Raw genomic sequence first — 15,581 nt, 5'->3', positions numbered from 1 at the left:
GTCTTTCATACTTCTGAATTTATAAGTGGCCTAATGGTAAGGAAACTGTTCTCTAGTCTTCCAATTTGTTTTAAACTTCCAGAGGGTTGCATCCAAATACTAGATGTTACAGGTTCTAAAAGTACTCTTTGTGTCTATAGTACTCACTGGTATGTTGCTATAGAGTTGTTCTTGAATGTGACTTTGAGTGGAGAGGGGAGGGCTAAGGGGATAGGTGAAGGAATGACTAAGCCCAACTCTTTTTTGTTTTTAGTTCTAACATTGTTGGGTTTCAATTTTCAGACATCATCATGACTCAAAACGACGAAGATCTGACGAATTCAGGCCTCCAAATTACCACCAGCAAGATTTCCGGAGAATGTCTGATCATCGACCCCCTATGGGTTACCATGGCCAGGGTCCTTCAGACCATTACCGATCTTTCCACACAGATAAATCGGGAGACTACAAACAGCCATTACCCCCTCCACACCCTGTAGTCACAGACCCTCGATCACCACCATCTCAGAAATCTCCCCATGATTCAAAGTCACCTTTGGATCATAGGTCCCCCCTGGATAGGTCACTAGAACAAAAAAACAATCCAGATTATAACTGGAATGTTCGGAAAACATAAATCAAAGGTCAAAAAGGAGGAGAACAAGAGTGAGCAAGCATCTGATGATTTTTGGTCTGATCCAAAAGATGACCAGTTATGAAAATGAGTAACTGGAGACTCTGAACATGCTGCTGCTACCACCTCACTTGGCTGAAGGAGGACTTCAGGGAGTGGGGAGGACTTCTCCTAGGTGTTAGTTTTGGTGGAGATTCAATTTTGCTTACCACCTTTACACTCCTGCCATAGTTTCCATTTTCATTCTATCCTCCCATGCTGCCAGAAGGAAAGAGGTGTCATTTTGTCTGTGGGCTTTTGTGGGGTTATTATCCCCCTCCCCCTATTGAAGGAAGAACAAGAATTGATTGGATTTGTAACCTATTGGTTTTTTTTTTGGGGGGGGGGGGGTTGAGTTGTTTTTTACAACTAGGTGCAGTATTTCCTTACTCTGATTTGGTCAGGGGAGGGAATGAACGATTGCTGCTTAGAAATTAATGAACAGTGCTTGATTTGATTCACTATTATATGATGGATGCTGCTGATGGGGAAAAAAAAGTCTGATTTCATTCTGGCATGATAGTATTTGAAGGTGGGCAGGTGAGCCCTTCAAATGCTTAATTGAGCTCTCAACATGTCATTAGAAGAAATGTAGGAGCAATAGACTTAGGTGTGGCCCACCCAGGAAGGGAGGGTAAGAGTTGAGGGTAGTGGCACTGATGCAGCTGTCTCTATCCAATCTACACTAATTTTCCCTGCATTGTCTTTGTACATTTCAAAGGTTTGGTTTCTTGTAGTCCTATTGTTTACCTCCATAATGAGGAAAACTGGCTACTGTGGCTGAACTTCAGTACTGTGACATTGGAATTAACTTGGATTTTTTTTTTCAGGGGGGGAGGAGGGAGGCAAAGGAGGGAAAGAAGAGATAGATATATCTTGAATCCCTAATGAGGTGTCTGTTTCACCCAATAAAAAGATTCATTAAACATTTGGTGCTAGCTAGCATATAAGACTGGGCTGTAGATTCTGAATGGGTTTCACATTGTGCAATACTTGCAATGCTAAAAAAAAAAAGAGAGAGGCTTTCAGTATTTTAACAGGGTGACATCTGTAGATTTTTACTTCTTTTGCACAAATTAAAAGTTAGAACTCACAAAGAATCACATCTATTGGCAATATCTATTGATAACTGGTCAGATAAAAACAAAAGTTAGCTGCAGAAAGTAGGCTATCAGATGGCTGGCTTGAGATCATTGCAGTTTGTGTTTTAGTTGCTTTTAGGATAAGAGCAGAAGATACCCATTGGGATTTATAGCTAGTAAAGGAGGCATGGGGGGAGGGGAGGAACCAAATGAGTTTTATTGAGGTTAATTGAATCTGAATGGTGAGGGGGAGGGGAAAGTTGGTGTGGTTAAGGGACAAAGTTGTATGCCCCCCTCGGGAAGGCTGGGGCTCAAATTTTTATTCATTTAAGCCCTAGTTAATCAGTATTCTTAAATATGCTAGTGTCCAAAGTCATAACTAGATGAAAAGAGGATATTTGACTAGAATACGCAATGAAACTTGGTAATAAATTTACGCCTACCAGGTAGAAAGAACCAAGATCAGAAGTGGTACACATAAGTATGATTACTTGGGCTCCCATTCTGTTGGGATACCTCCTTGAAATGCCTTGTGGATCTTTAAGAAAATATCAACACTTATTTGCCATGCAATAAGGGCAACTCTATTAAAGACACTCCCAAGAAATGCCTCTATTGTTTAACACCACTTGAGCAGAAATGGTTTCGTGGTCCATTGCTCCATGCTAAACTAAACATATCATGGAAACAGTCAACGATCCAGGTCATCATGAGAGGCACAGAAAATTTAAGAAGCTTCTGTGGTTGGCTATGCAGCAATTTTTGGTGGGCAGTTTTTCTTTAATTTTTTTTTTTTCCCCTTCATAGTGCTTTTGATTCTTCAACTTGGACTTTCACAGTGGAAGCATTGGGGCCAAGCACCCAAAGGTGTCATATTGCACATATCAGAAATAATCCTATCAAAGATTTAGAGCAGATATAACTGAGGAAATTGGGAAATATTCTGTCCCTTTATAAGCCACAAAGTGCTGTGGAAACAAAAAACCTTAGCTCTGCTAATGGTTTTGGCGCCATCCACATGTTTGTCTTACCCAAGGCAAACCAGAAAGTATTAAGAAAGCTCCTTTTAATCTCAGCTGATATAGAATGGTGAGCTAGTGAGGGATTGAGCCCTGGTACATTTTTCCCCTTTGGGAATTCAGATTATGGGTTTTCCTACAGCTTTCAGTAATCTTTAATGAAGGTATGGGTGGATGGTTGGAGAATATACTTTTTTTTGGATATTCACCAATATTTGATTTCATTGAACTAGTTAGGCAAGGAATGTTAGGCAACAAAGATGTCTCATCATGAGGAGAAAAAACAACTTCACATTGTTCACATTCATGAAATGTTTTTGTCAAGACTTTTAGTGCCATAAGATGTAGCAAAAGGCAATACTGGCCAGATCAGTGTTAAATTGATTGTTTAACTACAGTATCCCAAATACTCTTATACATGTTTGGCATCTGAACTAAGTCTAGGAGGGAGTAAGGAGAAAGGTGTTTCCTTCTTCAAAATCAAAATCATTGTGACAAAATGGTATATTTAAAGAAAAAAATAATGCATGGATGGAAGTTATGTCTCTGTTTGGAGAAAAGAGGAATTACTATGGGAACCTCAGGAGTTCTCAGGACCCCAGATTGGGGAGATATATTTAGAGATTTCTTTGGCCCGGATGCTAAAGAGAAAGAAAAATAACATCACACCCATTAAAAACAGTACCTGAATGTAAACAAAAAGTACTAGTAGCTGAAATGATAGAGTCTTCAGTGATAATATAAAACCAAAAACAATTTTTAAAGCATTCAAAGTCCAAAGGGGAAACAGTTGAGCACTCTGTGAGGATTGATGGCAATATCTTTAAATGCTTTTCCTTCCTCCTACCTTCCATATCTCCATTTTATCCTCTAGCCAGTCATTCCTTAAAGCCTTTTTAATGGGAAAAGTGAAAACTTCTCACCTCTTGCTGCATTTTAAAGTTAAGTACATTCTAGCCTGATGTCTGAAAATTTTCATCAGGAAGTGTGGTGCAAACCTGATTCAGTTATGAATTTACACTATGACCCGGAAATTCTACAGACCAAAACCTATGGTCAACAAGAATTGTTGATCTAGTGCCCAGTACACATGGAGCTTCTGACTGTCTGAGATCTTACTGTGATCGAGGTAGGAGATCGGTGCCAACGATCCAGACGGCTGTAGTCCATTTGCCCCCAGTCGTGTGGGGACAGACGGTTTCTCTTTCTTGTAAAATTGTGGACTTTTAAGACCTGTTAACTAAAACAGTAATTACTATTAATTTATATTTGTGAAAAAATGCCACTGTCCTAGTGATTTCTGATGTAAATATGTTGTTTATATAGTATGTATTAAATTTTCCTACATTGTAAAACTGCTGTACTTTTGATTCTTGTATATTAAAAAGTGTTACTAAGGATTTTCAGAATTGGGCTAGCCTACAGTGTATTGTGAATTGATGATTTCTTATACTTATAACGGTGGCTATTTAGCCCATTGGTTCACTGACATCCAGTGAAAATTTTGTTTCCTTGTTTGTTTTTCAAGAAGAACAATTGCTCAGTGTTTGATGTGCTTAATTCAGAAGACTAATAGAAGCTTGAAAAATAGCATGGCTTGGTAGGTTGAGAGCTGGCTTTGGAGTTAGGAAGATATGGGAGTTTTGTCTTGGATACATACTAGCATTGTGACCTGGGAGAAAAGTAATTTAACTTCTCTGGATGAATCTCTAAAACTATTAAGAGAGATGGTGGAGATCTGCATAGGTGGAGGAAGTTTGGTAATCTAGGAGCTTTCTGTGTCAATGAAATCACAATCACAAATCCAGTTCCTAGATCTAATAGAATCTCAATGCTATTTTAATTGTCTTAACACAGTGTTTCATCATTCTGAGACTTAGAGCAGATGTTATGAAGTCAGACCCTCGTCCGTCCATGTCTCTGAGCATACTTCCACAGCTCTCTTAGTCTTGCCTACCTGGTGAAGGGGGAAGTGGGGGGGAGGGAGAACTGTAGGCAGCACCAAAAGACCAGAGCAGCTTGAGCTGAAGGCTAATGTGGCTTCTCTTCTTTGGGAGAAAGCTTTTTAGATGCATGACCACTGGTTTTTCACTCCTTGTCTGGATCATCTACATTCTGAAAACACTTTTCCAAAGCTTTTTAAATTTGTGTATTCATTAGAATAAAAATGCCACTGCAGTAAAAAGGGAATAAAAATGACTTGTCAGCTGAACTTTTCATGGTCAAGTTCATGGCCGTGAGGGAGATTTAACATCTGAGTTATATGCTCTTGGAAAAAAAAAAAGTTTTATAATGGAAATACTGACACAAATGTTAACTTGGCACTGAGGACTGGCTTAAGAGAAGCAGGCCCCAGCTGAAGGAACAAGAGTTGCTGCTGCAATTTGGGATTAGAGGTACCTTGTTTTAATAGAAGTTGCCAGAGTTTGGATTCTAAGTTTGTATTGAATATTACATTTTACAGACCACCAGAAAAGTTTTTGAAAGCTTCTATCTAAAATCTTGACATGCCTCAATCATTATAGACGTAAAAAAGGGGTTACCATGGCAAATGTTAGTAATTTAGTACTAAGGTACCTAAGTGGTATACTGAATCCTTGCTACTAATAAAAAATTCTCAGAATGGCTATTGCAACTCACAACCCAGTTGGAACAGCCTTGGGAAATTTTATTTTAAGAATAAGTGCGGCAATAATCAGCTTATTATGATTTACAATAGTAATGATCCTTTCAAACTGACTGCTGCCAAGGCTCCTGCCTTTTACTGGAAGGAGCCCTGCCTGTGATCTTTGGCAGGGCCTCCTATGCCTGGCACCAGTCAAATACTCATCAATTAGTGCCAACGTAAAGGTCATTTATTACAACTTTTGCTGAACTAAGGACTCCAAATTCTAACCTGTGACTCTTAAAGGGACAGTATCAAATAAAATAGAAAATTTAGACCTTAATTACCATGTTTGTCTTTGGAGCTCCATCTTTCTGTAAAAAAAATTTTTGGGGGTGGGGAGAAATACATTCTTTTTGCACCTTTGAGGGGGAGAAGGGTACGTTTTACACAATGTTATAAGATCTGGTATAGTGTTCTACATATAATTAAATGACAATCCAAACTTTAACTGCCTACCTCACTCAACTATTTTACTGGAAGCAAACATTCTCTTATAAAAGTATATCACCTAACCTAGACTACACCTACAAATTGATAATCATCTACCTATAGTTTTACCAAATCATGATTTATTTTATACTGTTTTTGGAGTCTCTGAATCTACCTCTTTATCCTCTTCTACTGAAAAGAATAAACCTATTTAATGTGAATTTTTTCAGTTCTCCCTCTGCTTCTCGAAACCTCTCAATGTCCACATAAATCTGGTCTCAGGGAAGAGGTTGGCCTTCTTGGCCAAGGTTAAGTCTTCCATTTGTATCTTTGATTCCACCTCTATTTATCCTATGGCCTTACTCCATCAACAGTCTGTCATCTTCAGTCTTTCTGTTGTCCCCCTTTCTTTGATAAAAATTTGTTTAGATGTCCAATGTTTTAAAAACTCTTAAAATTTTTCTAGGTTCCTGCCATCCAACTTCTCAAAGCTGCCTAATCCTGTGCTGTCTGGTTTTTACTCCCTTGGTCAACTTAAAGATCTCTCTAAGGTCATTCTTCTTCCTCTTCTCCCTCCCCTATACACCTCCCCTCTATCACATCCCCCCTCCCCCAGAAATGTCCCAATACTGTTAACTGCAGCTTTTGGTACTGTCCATCTGATTCCTGTGAGATTTAAATTTTCACAGTTCTTTCTATGTCTCCATCTCTGATTCATCCTGTTTCTGACTCCTATTTTCGTCCTGCTCCTTGAATATGAGCATCCCTCAAGGATCTATCTGGAATTAACTTCTATACATCTTCTCCCTTAGTTATCTCATCCTCTCTGAGTTCCTCACTTCTGTATTTGAATATTAATGTATGTATGTATTATATTTACACATTATTTATGTACTCTATCCAATTGCCTGCAGAATATCTCTAATTAGATGGGATAGGATGATAAGAGATTTAGAGCAGGAAGCAACTTCAAAAACAATATAATCCAATCTTCTCTTGAATTTCACAAGTATGGGTATCATTTCAAGCTCAGTATCACCACCATTATATATTCTTTATCCATGGTGATCTTATCTGGTCTCATGAGTTCAATGCAGCTACCTATGGCTTAGATCCTACTTCAAATACTTGTAATGGGGGTGGTGGAGGGCAGCATATAGTGAAGATCTGTGAGGGAATACATAGGTTTCAAGGGAGAAGTTCCCCCAATGGGATATTAAGAATTTGATGAGATTATTTTTACCTCGGGGACCATCAGGGAGAGCTTTCTAGATGAGGTACCTGAGTTGGGCCTAAGAGGAAGAGAGGAGCTTTAGCAATCAGAGATAAGGGGAAGTAAAATCCCGAGGCACCTTCTGAGAGATTAGAGATATTGGGAACAATAATGGGGTGGAGAGTCATCTGTTTTGGCTAGAATGTAAAGTACTTGAGTAGGAAGCTGGAAAGTTAGTTTGGAGCCAAAGGGTATTTGGTAGGTAAATCCCTGATATTCCTTTAATTCAATTGAATTCAGGAATTAAGTACCTACTAGATATTTAGAGCTGTATAAAATGCTAAGGATACAAAGTTGGGAAGCAAAGTTGACCTCGAGATTACATTCTACTGGAAGTTTGAATATATACTTAAGATCTGAAGAGAGGGCCAGTTTATGTGTTGTGTCTTGCTTTCTAGAGCCCCCAAATTGGGGTGACAAAATGTACCATTGCTTTCTAGAGCCCCCATGCCAGGGTGATTAAAATATCCTGTTTTCTAGAGCCCCCAAGTTGGGGTGACAACGTGCTGTTGCTTTCTAGAGCCCCTATGCTGGGGTGATTAAAATATCCTGCTTTCTAGAGCCCGCAAGTTGGGGTGACAAAAGTACTGTGCTTTTTAGAGCCTTCAAGCTGGGGTGATTAAGTATACTGTCCTAGTAGAGAAGTGATAAGCTGAGACTCCTGAGGATGGTGGAAAAATGGAATCTTTATTACAAGTTATTTTCCCCTTTTATACCCTCATACCCTTATGTAACAAAAACAACATTGGGCATGTACTGCACACATGGGACCACATGAACAACTTACTGTTGTATGTAGTTTGCCACCTGGTATCACTCTTCTACCTGGTATCACTATGATTCAATCACAGCACAGGTTGTCATCACCCCCTGACTTCTCAGGAAAGCTGAGAGCCCTTAGGGGTTATGGGAAGCCGAACCAGACATTGTCAGCAAGTTCTCTCTGGGCTGAAGGGTCTTATACCTCACCCAGAGTTTCCCCATTGTCTGTGACCTTCTACAATTATGAGAGTCAAACACCAAAGGAGGAGCTAGGCAATAATAAGCTACAGAAGATTCTTGAACTGTGGAATGATAACATTTATTGTTCAAATGACAATGTTAAAAAAAGAAGGGGAAATGGCTCATTTTAGGGTTGTGATTCACAAGGGTCGTATATCTAGTGCTAAGAGGGACATTAATGGTCACCTAGTCCAATATCTTCATTTTACAAAAATTGAAAATTGAAAAATTGAAGTCTTTGGAAGCGAAGTGACTTGTTCACTGCAAACACTAGATATTAAAAGGAAATGAAATGTAGGAACAGGGAAGGTAGGCAGGAATCACACTTAGGCTAATATCTTACAGGTAGTAAGAAAAGTTAACATGTAATGCTAGGTCCATTGATTCCAAATCCAACAGTCTTTTCACAGCCATAGGATGGCCTTATACAAAAGTACGCATGAACTCAAGTAATAACTGACCCTGGAGTAGAGAAGATGTACTATGGACAGCCTGTGACATAAGCTCACATTTGCATAGTAGTAGGTGATTTATGAAGTACCTTGTGAGTTCATGCCTAGCCCTAAACAAAACTGTAAAACTGGTTGAAAAATCCAGCTTCACAGTCAGACATAATAAGGACTTACTAGTGTCATGCTCTGTTTGAACTCTGGGTATCTGAAGAAGGGCAAAAATGTTACCTCTGCCCTCAAGAAGCTCATATTCTAAAGGAGATGACATGTAAATACCTTTTGCAAAGGAGGGATTTGAACTGAGTTTTTTGTTTTGATGGCAGAACAAATGACATTATTATTTTCTTATACAAGAAATTATGAGAACAATACTAATAGGAAAAAAAGGAGCAGTTCAGTGACTGACTGTGGACTGGGAATCAAAGTCTGCTCTGGCTATCATATCTTTGCTAAATCCTGGTACAAAAAATAATTAAACATAAAGAAAAAACAATCTATTCTAATTTAAATAATTTACTACTATGGAGCTCAATGTAGGCCATTCAAAATCAGTCATCTATAAGTGATATTTAAAAATTTGTGAAAACATTTAAACTTTGATTCATTAAAATATCCCTAGATATATTGTATACAATGTCAATAATGCAACAACGAATAGATTTAGAAAACTTGAACTGTATCATTTCATCGCATGCTACATATATTGTCCTCCATTTAGTCAAAAACTAATTTGATCATAATGTTGAAGACTTGGTTTCAAATAGCTTAGTGCTGAACTTTTGGAATTTGGGATATTTAAATAATGAACTTGAATCTAGAGTCATAGATTTTCCAACAACCTTTTCTCTCTAAGCCCAATTTACCTTTTAAGACTCACTAGACATTACTTTCTGTGTATTGTCCACATTCTGTGATTGGCTAAACCAGCCTTCTCCCTCTTGTTTACATATGACACTCCATATCCCACATCCATGACTTTGCTCTGGTTCCCATTCCCCAAGCCCCTCACATGTAATGTGTCAAATTAATTCCTTCCTCACCTCCACCTCTTAGAATCCTCTTTAAGATTTATGAACTGAGGCTTAAAGAAAGCCAGACAAGTTAAGAATCTGAAGTTGGAAAAGTCTTCCAAAGCATGAGGAGATAGCTAACCAATGCAAAGTCCTATGGCTAGGAGACCAGCTAAGACGAGGGCCCTTTCCCCTTCACTACTACTCTACAAAGATCTAGAAATCACATTAGATGAGGCTCAGATCAGAGTATGCAAGGAAAATTTCAATGAGTCATCATTTTTCTACTCCAGGTCAGCACAGGGAGACAGGTATGTAGACAGGGGACAAGGTAATCCTATACAGAGCCTTCTAGCATTGGCACTATAGGAGGGCCTGCAGCTGTGCATTAAGGTTAAAGAGGTCCTGGATTCAGCAAAGAGGGGCCTAGAGTTCTGGGAGCAGGGAACAGTACCAATCGTAGTTCAGTTGCTCGGATCCTGAATCTGATTCTAGAGTATACTGAACAGGGGACCTGTACCCATCAATATGAAATTGTTCATGGAATTCTGTGCCTGGCAGTTTGCTTCCTGAGACCGTACCAGCAAAGAGCAGAAACAGAAGGGAAGGACAGCCCTGAGGTGCTGACTCTGGGAGTGGAATAGGTTCTCAGATCCAGTGGTCTCCCCTACCTGAAGCCTGAAGGGGCTTCATTTCCCCTTCTTCCGAAGGGGAATAGTGAGGGCCAGCAGTTCATTCCAAAGGGGAGGCTGCATTTCTATTTCTCTGAATCTTTTAGCTAATGGACAGTGGGTGTGTCTAGGAATAATTTATTAGAACTTATTTCAGGGGGCGGGCAAGCCCACAGTTGTATTGATCCAACCTTAACTCACTCTAATCAGGAGCTTGTAAAGTTCAAACAAGAAAAGCAAGTCAATATGCATCTAAGTGCTTACTATGTGCTAGAAACTATGTTAAGTCCTAGGGATCCAAATATTAACAAACAAAAAAGACAGTCCCTAAATTCAAAGAACTAATAACCTAATGGGAAAAAACACACAAAAGAGAGGTGGAAAGTGGGATGGGTGTGTGTGTGAAGGCACATATTCAGAGGTATGGTGTTGAAATCAAGAAAGCAAGTAATAAAACTGAGAATGGAATTCATATTGGTACAGCTAGGCCTTTTCTCAAACTGGAGGCCTGGGAGGGTCTCACTACTGAGAAAAGGGGGTCAATATAGCAGAGGAAGATTTTAGGGTGACAAGGGCTGCAGGAGATTATTGATGCAGATGAAAAGGGAAACTTGGAAATGCAGCCAGGAGGGGAACTAAGAATTCAGTGATCATTCCTTAGATTAGATAGCTTTGGGCACATAGAAAGCTTGCAGGTCCCTGGACTGAGCTGTTCCTGAAATTGTTGAAAAATACAGCATTCAATAGAGAAAGAATCAACAAAGTTCAAAAGAACAAAAAACAGGATCAAATCTAGCTCTGACATTCCCTGCATAAGAACATAGAACAAGTGAAAAGTTTAAAGTTGGGAAGTAGCACTAGAAAAATGATCAGATAAATAAGAGACCCACCATAAAGAGCTGTTAAGGTGAGAAGGATGCCACACACACACACACACACACACACACACACACACAATAGAATGACTTCAGAAAATCTACGTACAAAGTCTCAGCAATAGCAACAATAACAATAATAGCATGGTTGGGATACCAGTTTAATTATAATTTCTGGGAGAAATTAAGCAAATTTAAAAAAAAAAAGTCAAAAACAATTTTATAAATGAAATGATAGTGCAAAAGGAAAGAATTGGAAAATAAATTAGAACCATGACTTGGAAAGAGAATTAACAGCTTAACACAAGAGGTACAGAACCTTATGCAAGCAACAGATTCACTGAAAATCAAAATGGACCAAAGGGAAGTTAATGATTCTGTGAGACAAGAAATAATAAAGTCAAAGGACTGAAGAAAAGAAGAAAAATTTTGAAATTTCAAAAATAACAACTGGAAAAAAAAAATCAAGGAGAGATAATTAAAGAATCATTGCCAGGACGTTATATTTCAAGAAATTTTGAAAAAAAAAAACCAAAAAACTGCTCAGTTCTCTTAGAGTCAGAAAACAAAGTGAAAATGAAGAGAATCCATTGGGGTCAACTCCTGAGAGAAACCTCAAAATGAAAACTTCTAGGAATATTATGGCCCAAATCCAGAGTTTTTAGGTTTAAAAAAAAATGCTGCAAGCAAAGGCAGGGAGTGAGGAGAAAAAATTTTGTGGTAGGAACAGCAACATAGAGCCTGTGAAGAAGAGTAAAATGTAAGACTTCTGGAATGTAGAATGAGTTCAACTTGTGAAGAGTTTTGAATGCCAAAGAGATGACTTTATGTTTGATGCTGAAAGTGAAAGGGAACTATACTGATTATTTTTGAGTAGAGTGGATCACACAATCAGACCTGAAACCCTAATCTACCCTTCGATTTCGGTATCTTCTGGAAAATAAGAAAATTAAGTAGAAAGTATGATGGGAACAGATGAGATAGTAAAACAGAGCAGACTTATAGGAAGAGAAAAAAAAGTAGTGTCATGAACTTTGAGTGAGGAGAGAAACTCAAGAAACAGAAAGTTTTATCACTTTGAATCACTTGAAAGGTGTACTCAAGTTATTTTATCCTGATCATCAGTAAGTTTTCTTTGATGAACTAACATTAAGTACTAGAATAAATATAACATTCCTGACTTACCCTATTCTTCCATCTCACTTCCTGTTAACTTCTGATGCTTGGAGGGGTTTGATTTTTTTTTTTTTTTTTGGTTTATCCCATTTCCTATTTGCAAATGTTATGCTGAAAATTAATGCTTCGAAAAAAGGATGAATGGTTTAGGAATCCTCAATATGAACATCCTTAGTCACTACCTGTGTATGAGGCTGTAAAGAACACAATGGAAAACTACTTGAAATTTGGAATCAGAGGACTTATATTCAAATTTCATTAATCTCTTATGCATATGGGTCTTAGTTGTTTTCATTTATAAAATGAAGGTATTGTTCTATATGGTCTTTAGGGTTCCTTCTAGCTTTATATCCAGAATCCTATCACCTTATGAATGTTAAAGTTCAAACCCAAACTGAAAAGTTGTTTAGATTAGTCTTGTGCTGTTTTAAAAGCAACCCTCTAGAGGGCAGCAAATTTCTAAAAAAAGAACCAAAAGAAAAACAAAAACCCAATGAACAAAACTATTCCATTTTACATCTAAAAGTCCTTTAGGTAATACTTAATCCCTTCCTTTCCTTCTCTACAGATGAAGTACAGGAATAAGCGGTGTTCTATGCTTAATATACTTCCTCTATTGTTTTATCCTTCTATAGACAGTACTTATGACAACTTAATATTCTTGAAGTAGAAATTTAAGTTTTTCTTATTGTGATTTATCTCACCACAATTTCTACAACTGCTACAGATATCCTGTCCATTTTCCAGTGGAAAGCTATATATGACCTAAAGAGATGACAAGAGTCCTACAGATTTCCAAGACCTAGAACAATGGAGACTCATCTGGAGCTAGCATTCTGGAGGCTGTCATACCTTTTCCCATTTTACTTTTCAAACGTAGGTGCCGGTAATCACAAGTAACAGTCAGCTGTTCCTCCAGAAAAATGCCCAGTAATTTGGTATCCAAGAAATTATTTTTTGTGAGATTCAGTCATTCCTATTTAGATGCAACTGAAGTAAGAAAATAGGCAATTTTGGATAGATTTGGTGGAGGAGAGGGAAGGATTTTTGGAAGAGTACTTACCTTGGTGGTCAGTGTTCAATTTCTTCTTAACAGCCTCTTTCTATAGGCACTATGGTTTGCTGAGATACTAAAAATGAAGTTGGGATAAATTTTATGCCCCCAAATTTCCAGTTGTCTTCATAGATTTTAGGTTGTAAATTTAGACATGGAGGGTGACTTGGAGTTCTCTCATTTAAAAGATGAGGAAACAGATCAAGAGATTGATTTGTAATAGTTATTGGTTAGTAAATGGCAAAGCTAATATTTGAGTCTAAGTTTCTTGATATAAAATCCAATACTTTCCTCCCTGCAGCACAAGCACTTGGACCATTGTTAAAGTGACTTTTCATGGCAAGCCACTAAAGTTGTAAAGTCTTATCTAAAAGTATTTCCATCCTGAAAAGACAGCTTGGGGATAATCTTGGTGGGGGATCAGTATGAGTGTTGTCAATCTTCATAAATTTCCCAAAATTGGAAATAATTCTGATATTGGAAATGGTGGGTCATTCTTTATAAAATAACTGGTGACTCTGATTTGCTCTTGATTTTTCTGGGTCTGATAGTGTTGAGGTATAGACTACATGTTGAGGTCTAGATTTGGGGTACCTAAATGAAATTAGGGTTTTCTTAAGGTCTAGTGGCAGGTTTGGGGTACAGAGAGCCAAACAGAGTTCCCCTGCAACCCCCTTGGATTCGGCGCAAGGATACAGCGGTATTTGAGGTCTAGTAGCAACGCGGAATTCCCAATAAAAGCATTTATTGGCCCGGAGAGCTAGATTGATAAAAGAGGTTTATTATTGAGTTTAGAAGTAGGAGATAGGTGAAGGTAGAGACAAGGAGGGCACTGGACAGAGGGTCCAGTGGACAGAGGGTCCTCACATGGCTACCACGTTTGGAATCTCTGCAAAGAGGGGTTCCCAGCATAGCCCTTTTAAGTCGGAGACTTAGCTCGAGGGGCTCTGGGGTGTAGCCCCAAAGTTGGCTCAGATCCGGGTGGGGCTGGGACAGGTCTGGATCTTCTATTGGAATTCAAAGGGACCAGGATTTGTGAGTCAAAGGGTAATTTACATTAACTAGGGGAGGTTGGGAATCAAAGACTGGAATCTTTCCCGCATCAATAGCCCATCAAGTTTTTGTCACAACTGGACAAAGAGGTCAGAAAGAACTCATCTTTATTACATTAGTTAATCTTTGGTTTTTAGTACCACTAGATTGGATTCTAATGTAATAATGAGAGAGGACTTGGGGAGGTGGAGCAAGTATGGAGGAATTAGCAGTATTGTAAGATCATTGAAGTCTGTCTTCTGCTTCCAAGAATCCCTTCTTTTGGTCAGTTTTCCACAAGTCTCAATCTTCTCCCTGTCCTTCTTTTACTATGTTGTTCCCCAGATATGTAGTTCAGTAAAAAGGGGTTGTATCCTAACTTTGCCATTTGACAGTAGTTTCCCCACTGATAAAATATGTGAATTGGACTAGATGATTTCTAAAGGTCTTCTTTAGCTTAAAAATCTCTGATCCTATTGTCTTCATTCTACCTTTGACTGACTATAGGGCCTATTTCTCATTAGCTCCCACTTTTATCTACTAGCCAGAATGGAAATTCTATGCTTCTCTCTTTTCCAATTAAAATTTCTTTCTCAAATTTCTCCTAGGATCTATATCTTTATGGCAATGGGTAGTAATATTCACCAGATATACTAAACCCAATTACTAAACTATTGTTTGAATACTACAATGCATTTTATTTTGTTAGAGCCTCAATGGATAATCCATACACTAATGCTAAATACAATCTTTTCAAACATTGGCAGTTTTCTGAAGAAGGTATTAAACAGATGGAAGGGTAGGTGGGTTAATTAAATTTTGGTTGGGAGGACTTACCACCCTAAAATGCATACTATCTTTTCTTTCCTAGAACTAGTCTCAGGTGAAGTCATGAAAAACAGACACACACACACACACACACACACACTCACTCATACACACAGATAGCAAAGGATGTCAAAGGATGAGACTTTGATTCCTATTCTCCAGTGCTCTTGCTTGGCTGGTCATCCTACCTGATCTCTTATCCTGAAGTTTAGAAAACTAGGTTACAATTAACATCCCTTAGAAAACAAGGGAATTATTTAGAAGGAAATGGTCCTTGCTTTCCTATTCCTGGTTCTTCATGAAGTAGCAGAAGGGCTGGGGGCAATCACTCATAGTGACCATAACCAGCCTTATTTGA

The 15,581-nt window shown here is 38.4% G+C and overlaps 1 protein-coding gene across 7 annotated transcripts in view; it reads left to right on the top strand.

The window, feature by feature from the left end:
* The window catches only part of CHD2 (chromodomain helicase DNA binding protein 2), a 187,260-nt gene extending 183,096 nt beyond the window's left edge, over positions 1–4,164 (top strand). For 5 of the 7 annotated variants that reach the window (XM_031955534.1, XM_031955535.1, XM_031955539.1 and 2 more), the window contains one exon: positions 283–616. In XM_031955534.1, coding sequence (XP_031811394.1) covers positions 283–616 — 334 coding nt within the window. Of the gene's footprint in view, positions 1–282 lie in introns of all 7 variants that reach the window. The other 2 variants (XM_031955540.1, XM_031955533.1) reach the window with 1 other exon arrangement.
* The last annotated feature ends 11,417 nt before the right edge of the window (positions 4,165–15,581 follow it).

This window comes from Sarcophilus harrisii, chromosome 2, assembly GCF_902635505.1.
Source record: "Sarcophilus harrisii chromosome 2, mSarHar1.11, whole genome shotgun sequence".
Lineage (NCBI taxonomy): Eukaryota > Metazoa > Chordata > Mammalia > Dasyuromorphia > Dasyuridae > Sarcophilus > Sarcophilus harrisii.
Note: the sequence above shows the minus strand (reverse complement) of the source record. Positions and strands in the feature narration are given on the sequence as shown.